Consider the following 18,923-nt stretch of genomic DNA (forward strand, 5'->3'; position numbering starts at 1 on the left):
AAACACATACATTAAGTATAATAATTAAGAACCGCAAAACATATGGAAATATAAATGCAATTATTGGATTCCTTGACCCATTTCCTACAAGATCAATATTTTAATACGAAAAGGTACACTACAGTTTTTTAGTTAAATGGCTCAGAATGGAAGAAATCAGTCCTGCCATCGCACTCGCCATAACAGAAATAATTATCGGCTTACCAGTTTGGCAGTTATTTCCGCTGTAACATTCTGGGCAGAGACACGTATACGCCGTAGGGCTTTCAATAACGCATGTGCCTGCGTTCAGACACGGCTGTGGAAGACATGGATTAGCTGGAAATATTTGAAAAAAAAATCAGAAGTCAATAGAATGTCTCTGCATCATAACACTCATAAACGCCCACCCCGTACACCAAACACACCCCCACGCACACCCCAAACACACCCCACCCATACACCCTCTCCACCTGCATACCCCATCCACATACATACCTGCACATATTCATCCCAACACGTATTCGCTGCTTAAAGTATTTTTATTTTTATGTAATGGGGCAAATTTGATACTGCTTTTAAAAATCATGATCATCATCATAGGTTTGAAGTTTTATTTTGATGTAACTTACCTTCTGATATAGTGACCGTAAAGGTACAAGACCCACTGTTGCCCGACGGGTCTTCAAATGTATAGGTAACCGGGGTTTCACCAACAGGAAAGAATGAGCCAGGAACATGTGAACGTGAGATAAGGGTGGATACACCCGAATTATCCGTAGAAGATGCCTCATTCCAGTCTATGTTCATCCCTCCAAGGCCTGTTATACTTGTGTGTTGTACATTGGCGGGACATGACACGGTTGGCGGGATCTCGTCAACTGTATGGTATAAATCAAAAAACGTTATGGAGTTGACTTGTAACCCCATATATGGGTTATTTTCATTGCATTTCTCTATGATCACATAAACACTGTACCTTTGTTTTTCAAAGCACACCTGTAAAAATATATATCACACACTTGAATACGTACAGCATTAGCATAAAATCAATGGTCTACAGTCACTGGCTGAAAATGAGGCGTTTTTATTAAGGGAAATAACAGGCTGAAATGAGGTATTGTTGTATATTTTAAATTTTCTCTGGCAATAAAGTATGGAGAGTGATGCCTCTTGAAATAGTAGTAGCGCACAAACCTCCAGTTCATAAAACCATCTTTGTCGGGCTGGAAAGGTTTTAGTTTATTTATAATGTGTGGTCAAATATGTGTTATTTTTGACAAAAACAAGGCTTTTCTTTCCATAAACAATTTGATATTGCCAAAAATAGCAAACGTGGAATTTGTTTGGTCAGTTCTGTTGTATATCCCAAAACCACCTCCGCGCTGCCATAACAGCTTATAGACAGTAAGTCTCGAAGTAAACTTCTACATAGAGAGTGGTCTTCATATACATTTGAATGCAAAGGCGGAACAACATGAGACTGATGTGCAGCAAAATTGTCTATTTTGTTCAACTTTGTGATTATATTGTAAACGTTTCCGTCGTTGACTATTGTTTCCGTCATCAAATACTTTCAAAATGTTGTTTTTGATAAAAATATTACAAATTCGGAATTGCAACATGTGTAATAAATCTGCAATTCAATTAATACGTAAATTTGATGATATTAATCTACAGAGTTCCTATCCTTTTCTGTATAGTGGTCAATGCATGAGCATTAGGTCACGCTTGTTGGTCTGGTATGTCGTGCCCATGGGTCACGATTTATAAAAGCGCGTTTATAAATATAACCGAACATGGAACCGAAGTACACTGTAAAATGAAAATAAATAACTATCACAAATGTTGTAAAGTATAAAGCGATTTCAGAATACCAACTTCCGCTTTAGGTCATATGTCAACTGCCAACGAAATATACTGCCCCAAAACCATATCCCAGCCAATCAATACTTAGTTGAATATGCAAATGAAACTGAAATTTTGAATAAAACAAGTATGTGCTTTTGACTCTTACTCCATAATATCTTCCCATACTCTCTGGGAAATAGACATTTTAATACAAGATGCTGTACTCCTGATGTCTGAATCACCAACATCTAGAGAGAAACACTCTGGATTATCCCAACGAGAAGTTCAATGAATAAAACATATTCCTACCTTCAATTACATTGACATTGAAGTCATAGGTGGCTGTGTTACCGGTAGGATCAGTAAATGTATAAGTTACTGTGGTCGTTCCGGTTGTGAAGAACTGTCCATTGGTATGAGTACTGCTGACCAGAGTAGCCACGCCAGAATTATCATTTGCTGTGAGATCTGGCCATGTTACGGTCCTGCCACCTGTGCCTAGTGGGGTTGTGACGGTGACGTCGCCTGAACCTATAATTTGTGGTGGGGTGGTATCCACTATAATGAAAACAAGTAATAAAGAACTGGATTTAATAGTCTTTACACATTTTCCTCAGTCTGCACATTTCTCGTTATTTTGGCAACACATCATAACAAACGAATACAAAAGATTGATAAACAGATTTTTAAAAATCAAACAATTACTGCCGTACTACAGCATCGAAACTAAATGTTGCAGTGTTGCTGACGGATCTCTGAACACATACATTAAAAAGTCAAACAATTACCATCCCGTACTTCGACATTGAAACTACATGTTGTGGTTGCTGACGGATCTAAATGACATACATACTTATGTTATACATGTATGTCAATTCATCGATTAAAAATATTAATAAAAATAAGTCTAAAAAGTCAAGCAATTACCTTCCAGTACTACGACATCGAAAGTATATGTATTGGTGTTGCCTGACGGATCTCTGAAGACATATGTCACTGTTGTAGTTCCAGTTGGAAAGTAATCTCCCGGATTGTGACTTCCGCTGACCCGAGTGACAGATCCAGAATTATCAGTAGCTGTCGGCACATTGAAGTTGACGTTCGTACCTCCAGTGTTCAATGGAATGGTCACTGTCATATCATCAGGACCAGAGACAACCGGTGGACTGGTATCGACTATGAAAACAATAAGAATTAATACCATAAGTCTCGGGGTATTAGTACTAACTGGGTCTGTTGTTTTGAATGAATGGGAAATGATACCGAAACTACCAAACGCAAAAACAATACCATGATAACAATTGACCTTTTAGGTAAATCACATAAACCTTTGCGAGTAGACATGAGATATTTAAAAACTGTGAAGTGCGCAGTAACGATGTGCCCATCAGCGTGATAACATCACAGGTCTACCCTCAAAGGCTTTAGGAATTGTCCGAAAAGGTCAATGCAGGAAAATAATAGGATTTTTAATGGCCCACGACAAGATGGGCGAAAAACATTTTAGTAATGAAATTATGCATTACAGAGTATGGTATTTCTTTTTATATATACACCCGACACTTGCTGTTATTCAGATGATTGTGCGCCTTATCTGCAACTTTGCATCTGAGAAATCAATGTTTTACCCTTCTTTCACCGGAAAGTTTAACATTAAGATCCATCTGTTCTTCTTTTTATTGGTATCTTGATTTTTATTGTGCCTTGCAATGCAAGCCATCCTTTAAGGATACAGTAATTTTAGGACTCTCCTGTAAGGATACAGTAATTTTAGGATTCTCCTGTTTAAGATTTAAGAACATTACCTTCGGTAACTTGTACATTAAACGCACAGGTCACGAAATTTCCAGATTCATCCGAAAATAAATATGAGACGCGAGTTGTACCCGTGTTGAAGAAGTCGCCTGGTGCATGAGTCCTGCTGTTAAGTGATGTTGGACTACAGTTATCAGTAGCTATAGGTTCCGTCCAAGTAGCTGTTGTGCCGCCGATACCAAGCGGAATTGTGAGCTCAATGTCATTTAACGAGCCACAGGTTGGAGGGTCTGGGTCAACTGTGCAGATATTTGCAAGAAAAAGAGTTAGAGTTAGATTTAGAGAACAGCTTAGTTGTTTGAAAAGGATTAGTTAGGGTTTGGGAATTTTAGGTTAGGATTTAGAGCTATTGTTTAGGTTAGGGTTTGCATTTGGGTTAGGCTAGGGTTAGGGTCAAATTTAGTATTAGTGTCAGGGTTATTTGTAGGGTTAGGGCTAAGTTTAGGGTTAGGTTTAGGGTTTGGGTTATAGACTAGGATGAAGTAAGAAGTTAGGGTAAGGGTCGTAGTTTAAAACTAAGTTATTGGATTTTCGGACTAATGACCCTTTGGACTATCGATCTGTAACCCGGAAAAAGGCAAGAGTAAAGCTGAATTTATACTACATAGCTGAGTGATAGCGATTGGTTTTTAGCGTTGTTGCGTTGGGAAAAGCGAGCTTATTGGTCAAATACAGATCGCTCGTTGCTTAGTGATAGAGTATAAATTCAGCTTAAGAATTAAAAGAAAAGAAACATTATATTTGTTATACTTAATCAGTTGTATGATGTGGCCTATTTTAGAAAATATGTTCTTGCCGGTGTTGATGTGCCAGTTCAACCACCTAAATTAAATGGTCATTTGAAACCATTGAAACCCTTTCACATGTGCTCATACCAAAATCGCTTTACATTTATTCCCCTGTCGTTAGAATATCTCATCTACTATACAATGAACAAAACATGCTCATACCTTTGAGCGGCGCTCAATGGACAATATTCATAACAGCTCCCCATTTCACCCCTGGGTAGAGAGAGGCAAATAAGATAAAGCGCCTTGCCCGATGGCACAGCCGTGCCGGGACTCGAACTCGCAATCCGCTGTGGCACCGTGCCCCTTATATGGCCTTACCTTCTGTAACGATCACATTAAACATATAGGAAGCTTCATTGCTTGAAGGATCTACAAATCTATAAGTCACGGGGGTCGTCCCAGTTGTGAAGAATTGTCCTGGAGCACGTGTTCTGGCAGCCAGGGAGACAGAGCCCGAATTATCTGTAGCAGTTGGTTCCGTCCAAGTTACTGTTCGTCCTCCGGTGTTACATCCAGTGGTAACACTTATATCCGGGCCGATGGATCCGGATCCGGATGGGTGATTGATCACAGGTGGGATATCGTCAACTGTATTGCGTAATATAAAATAAATACACTTAAACTGTTAAACGCCTTGTGCCAGGTGTAAGGTTTAGATAATGCTACTGACATGACTGGCCAGTGGGAATGAGTCTAGAAGTAGAAGAAATTCTTTGCTGATCAAATATTATGCTTTAAGATATGGATACGCTTTAACTTGGTGCATTTACTGTACAAGCATGATCATGGTATTTTACCAACTGTCTACGAAGCCTTTTTTGTAAAACATTCTGAGATTCGTGATTTGAACATCAGATGTAAAGATGAATTGGGAATAGTGTTGATAACGTTTTTTCCGTTTTTAAAACATTGTGTTTGCTGGGTAAGGTATCCATGAAAGAGGTGCCTACTACATACATGTGCGTTCAAAGATTAGTTCATTACACGTTCTGACGCCCAAGAAAAGTTTTCAAAAAAATAATATAATATAAATATTAAAAAATAATAATAAGTGATCACATAAATAATTTGCTATGTAATTATGAAACAATTATTACGCAAACATATTTTTAAAACGAAGTTCGTCTGTATGTTTTTCCCTCCAGTGTCATCTTTTATTTTTTACAAAGGGTTTGACTATATTTTATTGTGTTTGATACTTTGCCCAGCAAACACAAAAACGTTTTTAAAACGTTTTAAATAAGTTACATTTTGGGTTGTTTTGATTTAGGTACAAACGTTTAATAACATTAAAATGTCGGGTTATATAAAAGTCATGAAATCGTTTTAAAACGTTTTGTATGAAAACACACTACAATAATATTTTTAAAATGTTTTCGAAATGTCATTGTAAACTATTTTTGCAAACATTTTTAGCCAAATATTTTATCAACACTTAAATAACGTTATGTTAAAATATTTGCACTCAGCAAACACAGAAATGTTCTTAAAATGTTTTTTACAAAACGTTTTAATAACATTTAAATGTCGGGTTATATAAAGGTCGTGAAAACATTTTAAAAACGTTATTGTAAATATTTTGGGCAAACATTTTTTGCAAAATATTTTTCAACCCCAAAATAACCTTCTGTTTAGAATGATTTGTACCAAAATGTTTTTGGAATGTTATTAAAACGTTTTTATACCCTTTATATAACCCAACATTTAAATGTTTTCTGTAAATTGTGTTTGCTGAGCAGTAAATTATCAACAAAAGTTATTCAATGTTATGAAAACGTTTTATACCATTAATGTACCCTTTATATAACCCGACATTTAACGTTTTCTGACAACCTTTTATAACCTTTTGAGAATGATGTAGAAAACGTTTTGTGTTTTAAACTACACCATACCTTCAACTACGTTCACATCAAATTCATAAGTTGATCTATTGCCCGATGGATCCTGATAGACATATCTCACTCTGGTTGTTCCTGTAGGGAAGCTCGTTCCTGGAGCATGACTTCTTTCCACTAGAGTGACAATTCCTGAATTATCAGTTGCAGTTGGTTCATTCCATGTGACGGTACTTCCGCCACTATTTAAAGGAGTCGTAACTGTCGTATCACCCGAGCCTCTTATAACTGGTGGTTCCGTGTCAACTGCATTAAAAGAAAATTGTACAAAGTGCATCGTTTAGATCAAAACAAAAATAATATTATTTATTATATGGCAATCGTAATGGTGAGAGAAAGTGGGAGCAACCCAGGGAGGGAACACAGACAAGTGATTGGGACAACAAAGCATAGCTCATACTTAGTGTACATATCACAGTAGAACTTTAGCGCCACCACATAGCATGCGGTATAGAACACACGACGTGTGAGGCTGAACTGCAAGGCTGAGAGCCCGTTCAAAATAGACGGTTAGCAATTACAAAACGAAAAACAGCATAATAGTGGGCCATTTGTCGTGCCCAAACGGTTTTAGAATAACATAATTTTGTTTTGATACCACATAACACATTAAGAATTGTTTGTGAAAATTCCATGATTACGTGTTAATCCAATGGATCCGATCACCCATCCCAGTCATAAATTTGGTGGAAAGTTTATTTATATTGAAGGTTTATTTGAAAGATGTATTTAGCAACCAATAACTGAATTGCACATTGTACAGACCATCAAATGCAAACAAACCATTAAATACTGTTTCATAAGAATATCTTCACAATTTAGTTCTAAAACAACATCCTGCACTGCCAATATTAGTTGTAACAACAAACACAACTGCTGGAGTTACTGCCAATTTGCAAGTTATAGTACATGTTAGCTTATATGTGCCACATATTGCTTGTCCCCCCTTCCCATCTGCAAAATTTGTTTTGCCGTCCCCGGGCCCATAATTGCTGCCCCTTATATTATATTATATTGTATAAGCGTATTAATATTACCTTCTTCTACGATTACGTCAAATGTATATACCACTTGGTTCCCTGACGGATCTTCAAAGACATATGTCACTGTAGTTGTTCCTGTAGGAAACCTTTGTCCTGGAGTATGGCTTCTGCTCACCAGACGCACTGTTCCAGAATTATCTGTAGCCGTTGGCTCGGTAAATCTCACATTGGTTCCGCGGCCATTCAAAGGTATTTGTACTGTGGTATCACCAGGGCCCTGTACCGTTGGTGGCTCCGAGTCAACTACAAATTTGAAGGGTAATCCAAGGAATTGCGATTGATAAACAAATGTAAAACTATCTATAACGACCATATGTACATTGTAAGTATGTAATAGTAGACAATTCAAGTAGTTTCCCGAGACCATCCTTTTGTTTCCATTTGTAACATGGTTCGTTCAAAATATTGTTACCGTAAACAATACCGACGATCTTATAATATGAAATTGGTTATTTTTAGTTAAACCTGATTTATTTAAATATTTGTAATGTGTACACACGTCCTCACTTGCACCTAAATGGAATTGGCCAAATTTGTTGAATTTGTAGGTCAACAGAGCAAAGTTCTACATATAGTCTTAATTTTTTTTTTTATTAAGACTTCATGTCCTCCCATATAACTGCATGTTAAATGGCCAAAATAACGGCACTTATTACTAATAGGTATATCACCTCAAAAATAAGCGCAGCAGAAAAACGTTATTTTAATTTTCTACATGAATAAGCTTTCTTAAAGCATCAAAAATCAAAAAACGGAATTGAAATCGGTCAATGCATTGTGATGTAGTGTCAATTTTAAGATGCTCGTAAATGGAATTAAAACCTGCCACAAATGACTATAATGAAAAAATTGGCACATTTCGAGATTTTGAAGGTTTATTTGGACGCTTGCTTGAAAAAGCAGCGTTAATTTAAGTACCACAGGTTAAATGCCTATCTTTCCTAACTTCGTTAAAGAAAACAAAATTAAAAAATCTATCATTGAATAATTATAATAAATTAACCAAATACTATTTTAGCAAATTCAGCCAATCTGCAGATAAATTAAAAGTGAACAAATGACTAAGTTCAGCTAATTAATATGCAAAATTGATGCCAATAGCATCATGTACATGATATCAGGGTGCGGTTTTTTTGCACACATATGTATACAAAGTTATTTCAATCGATAACAAAAAAATACACAAAAAGTAATTAATTATGCAAATTAGCTAATTACAGGTAATTATGTATTCATGGTATTTTTATGTAAATTAGGCATGAGTAATTTTGGGTTTTTTCAATATTTAATGAAAGTCTATTCATTCACCATAAATATGTCAAGTATGAACCTCTTTTGATGTTGAATAAAGAAACTGCAGTTAATTACTTAAATATAATACAAAACATACAAAGTTTGACATTTTGACGATGTCAGGAATAGAATTATCATTTTTTTCTGTAAATATGGTATGTGTCACCATTGGTCAAAGCCAAATCCGAAAAGTAAAAATCATAATTCATTTGCAATGATACTTTAAATGAACATTTTGTTATCTGGATTAACATGGGATGACAAATGGTAAACGGAAAAGCCATTCTCACTGTACCGCGTATACAAAATAGTATGGCCTTGGACACACACAATGGCTTAGAGCTATTGAGGTTTGGAAAATTACTCCCTAGAAATATCTTTGATATAATGTTTTGTTTCAACTAGTTTTCTCGAAGTGTTTCATTCGTTGTCGACGGAAATAATTTACATGCTAAGACAGATTAGTATTTCAGCTAAATGGTTAGGTCTCTTTATTTCAATAGGCCTATATTTACTGATTTATGAGCGATCTTCAAAATCCATAAAAACAGGCCGTAGTTCTTAAACAAAACAATTTTTAATTTTGGGGGACCCGATGGTAGCCTCGGGAAGGCTTCACACACCATATATTAAAATTCAAACAATTTGGATAAATGAAGCATATGAAGAAATGCATTTATCGACATGGATGTTTTCTAAAATTGGCCAACTTTGAAGCGCGCGCTTTTCAATTCACTGTTATGCTTGCATGCACAGTGTAGCAAAATTATTGTGCAGCCACTGTGACATACCTATAATGTTATTTCAACATTTGGAATAAAGAATAAGGAAGTTAAAATTTGATAAGAATATCGAATGGAATAGCAACAATCACATAATAACAATGGAAAGGATTAGATTCTCGTACGTGGACGCGGTAACATCATTACATTGTCATGAATCATAGCATCATGCATTCTCTCATCACGTACGAATAATCAATCATGTCAATTCTCGCTATTCGCAATAAGGGCGCCGCCAGCGGTTTGCGATGTAATCGTGATGTATCATGGGAAAAGGTCGACATCCAAGTCCGCGCAATACGAATATCACCATGCTATTACATAGGAACACGTGACAATATTTTTTTAGTTTGTCAAAATAAAGGTGTTACACGCGAATCGATACTCAATAATACTTAATAATGTGATTTGAAATGTGCACAATTAATTTTTTCACTATCGATTTGCGTGTAATACCGTTATATTGACAATCTAAAAATAGTGTCACGTGTTCCTATGTAATAGCATGGTAATATTCGTATTGCGCGGACTTGGATGTCGACCTTTTCCCATGATACATCACGATTTTCCCATGATACATCACGATTACATCGCAAACCGCTGGCGGCGCCCTTATTGCGAATAGCGAGAATTATGCCTACCCTCGTCCACGATGACGTCAAAATCATATGTCACTCTATTTCCAGACGGATCTCTAAATATGTAAGTCACAGTAGTTGTCCCTGTAGGAAAGAACTGTCCAGGAGTATGGCTTCTTTCAACCAATGTAGTCATCCCAGAGTTATCCGTTGCTGTCGGTTCACTGAAGAAAACATCTGTACCTCCGCTATTTAGAGGAGTATTAACTTGAACAGTCCCTTGACCTGTCACAACTGGTGGTTCCGAATCAACTGTGTAAAACAAACAGTAAGTGTATAAAGAAGTAAAGAGATAAACTCTCAAAACAAGACATGAATATGTTTCAAACGTACTCTACTGGAATTATATATACCTTCAATGACTGTCACATCAAAATCATAAGTCGCTTCATTGCCCGATGGATCCCGATAGACGTATGTCACTGTAGTTGTTCCTGTAGGGAACCTTGCTCCTGGAGTGTGACTTCTACTGACCAGTGTGACCGTCGATCCTGAATTATCAGTTGCAGTTGGTTCGGTCCATGTATAAGTCCTTCCACCGCTATTCAAAGTAGTTATTATTGTCGTATCAAGAGGACCTGATACTATTGGCGGTGTGGTATCCACTGCAAATTCACAAATTGTTATAGTTTGGATTGAAAGGAGGTGCAACATTTATTTTAGAAATTCAAGGGTGCAAGCAGATACTTGTCTTTTGTTTAAATACTTGAGCATTACAGGGCTCGAGTAACTCCGTTATCAGGGAGCTGACAGGTTTCTATGGTTTACACTGGCTCAGTCACTTGCATTTGATATGTTGCCTCATGAATCAGAAATATTTTCGAATGATATTTCACTTATGTCATTGAAAGGTATTTTGTTAAGGTGGTACTACACCCCTTGATAAGTTTGTGACTATTTTTCCATTTTTCTCAAAAAATAATAACACACTGGTAACAAAAGTTATGTCAATTATAGGGGCAAGGAATCATGTTACTGCACTGGAATATCAGTGACTCAAGACAAGCAGTACGTTATTTATGATACGAAAAGAGGTACCGCTAGAATGTACCTCATTTCTTAACACATATAATGAACCACTTGTCTTGAATCACTGAAATTTCAGTGAAGTAATTGGACTCCTTGCCCCTATAATATACATAACTCTTTTTACCAGTGTGTAGTTATTTTTTGAAAAAAATGCTAAAGTATTCACAAAATTTATCAGGGGGTGTAGTACCACATTATGTATAATGCACTCATGTGACATTCAATAACGAGGTTGAAATTTACATCTCGTCATCAGGGCAAGTAATGGATGTGTTACAATTGGACGTATCGCCGCATTTACATATTGGTATTACATAGGGCAAAATCTAACTTCAAATCCTGAACCATTGGCTCATTTTTAGGGGACATTCAGAGGTATTGAGTATAAAATCTTTACACAAATATTGTTGTATGAAGATACTTATCATTCTAGTATGTCACGTGGATCAAATTTTCATTTTATCAATAGTAGCTTGCAATATCGTTTGCATGGATCTTTGTGTAATTATATCTTTTATTGCAGTTGTAACTGTATAATATTTTAGGCTGTTATTTTTTTATCTAGAAACAGAATAAGGAGCTTGTAATAATACATAGACCAACACAGCTTCAATTTTAGTAGTATGTCAGATCAGAGAGTTTTCCGAAAACTTTATGTTTTGTCAAAATATTCAACTACTTGCTACCTTTATTTGGTATTTTAATGTTAAAGGCCCTTTCATTGATTTCATTGAAAGTGTAAAAAATTGAAATTGCATATTAATTTCCTAAAAGTGAAGGCTATTTTTAAAACGAAAAATTGGGCAAATATCAGGAAAATAGCAGTTGAAGCCTCATTCAAATGCCACACCATGAAGTCAAAATATAAAGTACATTTAAAACAGTAGACCATCTTACAAAATCTGTGAACGCACCTTTATCTGTGTAACCATACACCAGTTTGTTTTCATAAGGTCCATTGAAGCAATATCTCAAAACAAAAAAGAAACCAAAGGATTTCCCAACTTTTTTTTACTAATTTTACTACCTTGTAAACAAGCAATAGGGGAACATTTCCAAAGGTACAAATGCCGACATTAAAGCCCATTTTAAGGTGGACGGTCACTTTATGCTTAAAACTCCCATTTATGAAGAAAATGAAACAGCGATATACCTTCCACAACGTTCACATCAAATTCATAAGTCACTTCATTGCCCGATGGATCCCGAAAGACGTATGTCACTGTAGTTGTTCCTGTAGGGAAACTTGTTCCTGGAGCATGACTTCTACTGACCAGAGTGACTGATCCTGAATTATCAGTTGCAGTTGGTTCAGTCCAGGTGACGGTCCTTCCGCCGCTATTCAAAGGTGTTGTTACTGTCGTATCACCAGAGCCTGATACCGTCGGCGGTGTGCCGTCAACTAAATAGGGAACACACGTTTTGCGCTTGTTAAGTTTTTGAGGCAGACTTAAAAGATATAAGGAAAAGATATTGTTGTTATCATGTTGTTGTTGCTTATGTTCAGTAACCCATTGCCATGTAAATAATAATTGAGACCCCATGTTTGATACCGTTAGCAGTTTACCATCTGTGAGCCGCAGTTGTTTAGTGAGTGTGTGGGGGGATAATTTTCGTCCCTATTAGTTAATTTTTCGTCCAGATTGTTGAAGTTGAAATCCCCATTTATCGCATTTTCGTCCAGTTTTTCAAATTGTTGGTTCATTTTTTACTCTTTTGCTGTCCGCATTTTATTTATCCGCGAATTTCTCTGGGATGGAGGGGGCAATTTTTCCCTTGATCTAAGGTTTGTGAGACCAGTACAACATACAGGTTGAGCGTGTGCAGTAACGATACAAGTATCAACAATGACCTAATCTTGGTTTCTTTGTAATTAAGATTATACTCCACACATGCTTATAAAGCCAAATTTCTATCCGATAGCAACATGATCAAAATAATGACTTTTTAGTTGTGTTGGTGTGAACATAGATGTGAATTTTTGGACAGGGTTTGCGTTACTAGTCATGAATATAATCTGTATGGTGGGTGTCATTACCTACAACTTTATATGAAATATTTTCTTATTGCATGACCAACAATAACAAACGAAAGAGTAAAATATTAACTGCAGGTATTACCTTCCACAACGTTTACATCAAATTCATAAGTCACTTCATTGCCCGATGGATCCCGATAGATGTATGTAACTCTAGTCGTTCCTGTATCGAACCTTGTTCCTGGAGCATGACTTCTACTGACCAAAGTGACTGATCCTGAATTATCAGTTGCAGTTGGTTCAGTCCATGTGACGGTCCTTCCACCAGTATCCAAAGGTGTCGTTACTGTCGTATCACCAGAACCTGATACCCTCGGCGGTGTACTGTCAACTAAATAGGAAACACGTGTTTTCAGCTGTTAAGTTTATAAAACAGACTTAAAAGATAGGTTTAATGGGAGGACAGTAACAGTTAATGTCTATATAACGAGTGGTGTTCAAAATCGTTTAATTTAACCAATGGTGTAAATATGGATTAAAAATTAAAAAGGAGGTATTTTTGTTTCGGACAAAAAGGGTTGCGTACCTTCATTCACGATGACATTAAATGAACATGTGACCTGGTTTCCTGAACTGTCTCTGTACACATAGTTGACCTGAGTTGTGCCCGTGTTGAAGGTACTTCCAGACTGGTGTGAGCTGGACACGAATGTAGGCTGACCGCAATCATCTTGGGCTCTTGGTGCAGCAAAGGAGACCGATGTACTACCCTGATTTAGAGGAATTATTCGTGTGATGTCGTTTGGTTGTGGTGAGCAAGTTGGTGGCGTGTTGTCAACTATTGAGAAAGGTACATGGAATCAACAACTTCATCATTAGGCTTTCCGAGTTGAAGTCCATACTACCCCTGTGGAAGATTTTGGAAATATCTTCCACATGAGGAGTATGTTTTTCAACTGTAATTGGCCAGAGGTAATTATTTTGAAACCCATACTCCCCCTGTACAATGGCTTTACCTATGCCTTCCACAACATGGGTGAATATTACAAACGGAAGTTACCCAGTTGTCTATTCTAGTCAAAATTGATACTCCCTCTGTGGCAGACTTTAGCTAAATATTCCACAGGGATATTTTGGATTTTAAATGGAACAGCCCATTTCAGCAAAAACAAAATGTATATCTCTACCAGTAGGTGTTTATTTTTCAAATCTAATTAGTAGATGTAACATCTCCATTTACCATACACCAAACGAAAGCTGTTTAGTCAAACGCTAATTGTTTTTCCTTTATATCGTTTTCCACGATAAACGTTTGTAATTAATCATGTTCAAAAGTCAAATTCAGTAATAATACCTAACATGTTGTATGATTCAACAAAATAACATTAAACCAGGACTTGTAGGAACAGCGTATTTTTTGGTTGAGATATGCGATGGGAGAGAACAAAGTATAAATACCTTCTTGTACATCTACATCAAATGAAAAGGTAGCAGAATTTCCAGTAGGATCAGCGAATCGATAAGTCACTGTAGTGGTGCCCCTTGGAAAGAATTGTCCTGGAGTATGACTTCTGCTCACTAAGGTGGCAGTTCCAGAGTTATCAGTTGCGGTTGGTTCAGTCCATGTTACTTCTGTACCTCCGGTATTGCACATAGCAGAAACGCTTATACCCGTACCGATGGATGGAGCATTGATTACAGGAGGGGTATCATCCACTGTATGGGATAAAATCTATATATTAGGTATTATTCTTTCAATTTTTTAAAATATTTTTTTAGTTCATGATCAATAATAGCAAACGAAAGAGTAAAATATTAACTGCAGGTATTACCTTCCACAACGTTAACATCAAATTCATAAGTCACTCTATTTCCTGATGGATCCTCAAAGACGTATGTCACTGTAGTTGTCCCTGTATTGAACCTTGATCCTGGAACATGACTTCTACTGACAAGAGAGACTCGTCCTGAATTATCGGTTGCAGTTGGTTCAGTCCATGTGACGGTCCTTCCACCAGTATTCAAAGGTGTTGTCACCGTCCTATCACCAGAACCTGATACCGTCGGCGGCGTAATGTCAACTAAATAGGAAACAAGTGTTTTGAGCTGGTAAGTGTTTAAGACACACTTAAAAGATAAACTTGAGGACACGACATTGTTGTCATCGTTGATGTAAATAATAATAGCTACCCCAGGTTTGATACCGTTAGCAGTTAAGAACCGTTGAACCGCAGCGTAGCAAACCTTTTAGTGTTGGTTGTGGGTTGTTTCTGTCAGTTTTCCATTTTTCGTCCCAATTATTTCATCCCCATTTGCCACATTTTCGTCTAGCCTTTCATTCATCTTGTCCCATTTTTAGTTACTTTAATTACACTTTTTTACTTTTGCCATCCCAATTTTATTTATCGCCGAATATTTCTGTGGGGAGGGGGCAACTTGCTCCTCACCCTCATCTGCACATCGTTTATCGAACATCGTTACTGCGCATTGCAAGTCGGCGTGACGTAAAATGACGAGTTCCCAGGTTTACTCGCAAAGGCCTATGGGATTTACCGAACAGGTCGATGATGGCAAAGGATTTTAATACCGATATGATCTAGTACTTAAATTCCACACGTGCATATAAGACCAAATATCTGGTCGATAGTAATATGATCAAAATAAACATTTTATTAGTTTTAGTGTGGTGGTAGATGTGCACGTTTTGGACAGGGTCTGCGTTACTAGTCATGTATAAAATATATATGGTGGGTGTCATTTCTTTAAATTTTGTGATACGTATTCTTAGTGCATGACCAACAATATCAAATGAAAGAGTAAAATTTTAACTTCCAATTATTACCTTCCACAACGTTCACATCAAATTCATAAGTCACTTCATTGCCCGATGGATCCCGAAAGACGTATGTCACTGTAGTTGTTCCTGTATTGAACCTTGTTCCTGGAACATGACTTCTACTGACCAGAGTGACTGATCCTGAATTATCAGTTGCAGTTGGTTCAGTCCATGTGACGGTCCTTCCACCAGTATCCAAAGGTGTTGTTACCGTCGTATCACCAGAACCTGATACCGTCGGCGGCGTCATGTCAACTAAATAGGAAACACATGTTTTGAGCTGTTAAGTTTTTAAGCCACACTGAAAAGATAAACTTAAAGGGAGGACATGATATTTTTGTTATTGTTGATGTTAGTAAACGATGTAAATAATAATAGCTACCCCAGGTTTGATACCGTTAGCAGTTTACAACTTTTGAACCGCAGCGTAGTTAACCTTTTAGTGTGGGTTGTGGGTTGTTTCTGTCCTCATTTCTCCATTTTTCGTCCCAATTATTTCATCCCCATTTGCCACATCTTCGTCCAGCTTTTCATTCATCTTGTCCCATTTTTAGTTATTTTAATGACACTTTTCAGTCCTTTTCCATCTCTATGTTGATTATCGCCGAATATTTCTGTGGAGAGGAGGGGTCAACTTGCTCCTCACCCTCATCTGCACATCGTTTATCGACCATCGTTACTGCGCATTGCAAGTCGACGTGACGTAAAATGACGAGTTCTCAGGACTGGTGTACTCGCAAAGGCCTATGGGATTTACCGAACAGGTCAATCATGGCAAAGGATTTTAGGAATAACCGATATGATCTAGTACTTAAATTCCACACGTGCTTATAAGACCAAATATCTGGCCGATAGTATTGATCAAAATAAACATTTTATTAGTGTTAATGTGATGGTAGATGTGCACTTTTTGGACAGGGTCTGCGTTACTAGTCATGTATAAAATATATAATATGGTGGGTGTCATTTCTTTAAATTTTGTGATACGTATTCTTAGTGCATGACCAACAATAGCAAATGAAAGAGTACAATTTTAACTTCCAATTATTACCTTCCACAACGTTCACATCAAATTCATAAGTCACTTCATTGCCCGTTGGATCCCGAAAGACGTATGTCACTCTAGTCGTTCCTGTATTGAACCTTGTTCCTGGAGCATGACTTCTACTGACCAGAGTGACTGATCCAGAGTTATCAGTTGCAGTTGGTTCAGTCCATGTGACGGTCCTTCCGCCGCTATTCAAAGGTGTTGTTACCGTCGTATCACCAGATCCTGATACCCTCGGCGGTGTACTGTCAACTAAATGGTGAACACATGTTTTCAGCTGTTAAGTTTATAGAACATACTTAAAAGAGACTTAAAATTTTTTGATCTGAAGTTTTTAAGGACTTAAAAGATAAGCCCGAATTTGTTTGAGCTGTTTAGTTTTTTGAAGACAGACTTTGAGAAAAGATAAGCATTTCCATAAGAATGGGAGGACGACAGATACGTTCCTGCGGTTTATTCAAAACTACAGCATCTCAAGTCTTGATTTTTACATTCAATGTAAGTGTTGTGACGCAGCAGCTAATAGGCATACGTGTGGACAAAAAATTGTATTATTTGCAATTATTTTTCTTTATAATACTTTCGACAGGCGGACTTTAAGAATATTGCTAACAACAGTTTGAAACAGACACTTCAACTTTGAGTTGTTTTTTAACCACCCTGTTTAATAAGTGGTTTGCGTACCTTCATTTACGATGACATTAAATGAGCATGTGACCTGGTTTCCTGAGCTGTCACTGTACACATAGCTGACCCGAGTTGTGCCCATGTTGAAGGGATCTCCAGACTGGTGTGAGCTGGACACGAATGTAGTCTGACCGCAATCATCTTGGGCTCTTGGTGCAGCAAAGGAGACCGAAGTACTACCTTGATTTAGAGGAATGGTTCGTGTGATGTCGTTTGGTTGTGATGAGCAAGTTGGTGGCGTGTTGTCAACTATTGAGAAAGGTATATGGAATCAACACTTTTATTAATTTCAGCAAAAAAAATGTTTACATCCTCTACTAATAGTGTTTTTGAGAACAAATCTGATTAGTGCATGCATTATTCCTTTCTTTGCGACCTTTTAGAAATGGATGACAATATTGAATAAGCCATGTAAATTTCTATGAGCCTATGTACGATCCATTCCGGAATTCCCCGTGTGAAAATTCCAATGTGCGTACCATCACGTCCATCGAGAAAAAACACCGAAAACAGACAAAAAAATGCTACTTTATTACTTTGTATCGTCTGCCACGATAAACGTTTGTAACAATAATGTTTTAAAAGGCCTAATGAGTACAATGATTATAATTTAGCCTATAATTTTGATTATGCAAAACAGGATGATATTTTTTAAAGGGCATTTCGTGATCCACAGCATCAACCCCCATCTTGACTTTTGCTCAAAAACCGATGTTGAGATTTTTATATCACTGGTTGTGGTGACCTCTGTTAATTCAACTTTAGCAAAGATATCGTGTAATTTGAATTTACAAAACATTGTCTATGGAGCAGTGTAATACACATAATCAATGCATAACTCGCAAACGCAAAATCGGAATCAAATGAAATTTTAGGGATAAGCTTTTTTCGTGGATATCTACTGAAAATGGCATAAAAAGAGGGTACTATGATCACGAAATCCTCCTTTAAATCCTGGAATAATGAGTAGTGAGTGCAATGAGTGTAGAAAATGCTTCATATAATTATAACGGTACCATTTTAAACTTACTTTCAACACATAGATATTAGACCAGGACTAGTAGGAAACCGTATTCTTTGAGCTTTTCTGGTGTGATGGGAGAGAACAAAGTATAAATACCTTCTTGTACATCAACATCAAATGAATAGGTGGCAGAATTTCCAGTAGGATCATCGAATCGATAAGTCACTGTAGTGGTGCCCCTTGGAAAGAATTGTCCTGGAGTATGACTTCTGCTCACTAAGGTGGCAGTTCCAG

General features: G+C 37.0%; 1 protein-coding gene across 1 annotated transcript in view; it reads right to left on the reverse strand.

Annotated features, from left to right (window-relative positions):
• Positions 1-18,923, reverse strand: part of LOC140172447 (uncharacterized) — a 62,762-nt gene that overhangs the window by 27,408 nt on the left and 16,431 nt on the right. Inside the window, exons 12-29 of the mRNA XM_072195594.1 lie at positions 17,663-17,914; positions 16,982-17,230; positions 15,937-16,185; positions 14,927-15,175; positions 14,553-14,810; positions 13,681-13,932; positions 13,237-13,485; positions 12,270-12,518; positions 10,441-10,692; positions 10,091-10,339; positions 7,369-7,617; positions 6,329-6,577; positions 4,755-5,024; positions 3,636-3,884; positions 2,758-3,006; positions 2,140-2,388; positions 612-860; positions 205-318 (exon numbers count right to left, since the gene is read on the reverse strand). Coding sequence (XP_072051695.1) covers positions 205-318; positions 612-860; positions 2,140-2,388; positions 2,758-3,006; positions 3,636-3,884; positions 4,755-5,024; positions 6,329-6,577; positions 7,369-7,617; positions 10,091-10,339; positions 10,441-10,692; positions 12,270-12,518; positions 13,237-13,485; positions 13,681-13,932; positions 14,553-14,810; positions 14,927-15,175; positions 15,937-16,185; positions 16,982-17,230; positions 17,663-17,914 — 4,386 coding nt within the window. The remainder of the gene's footprint in view (positions 1-204; positions 319-611; positions 861-2,139; positions 2,389-2,757; positions 3,007-3,635; positions 3,885-4,754; positions 5,025-6,328; positions 6,578-7,368; positions 7,618-10,090; positions 10,340-10,440; positions 10,693-12,269; positions 12,519-13,236; positions 13,486-13,680; positions 13,933-14,552; positions 14,811-14,926; positions 15,176-15,936; positions 16,186-16,981; positions 17,231-17,662; positions 17,915-18,923) is intronic.

Source organism: Amphiura filiformis, chromosome 16, assembly GCF_039555335.1.
Source record: "Amphiura filiformis chromosome 16, Afil_fr2py, whole genome shotgun sequence".
NCBI classification, from domain to species: Eukaryota; Metazoa; Echinodermata; class Ophiuroidea; order Amphilepidida; family Amphiuridae; genus Amphiura; species Amphiura filiformis.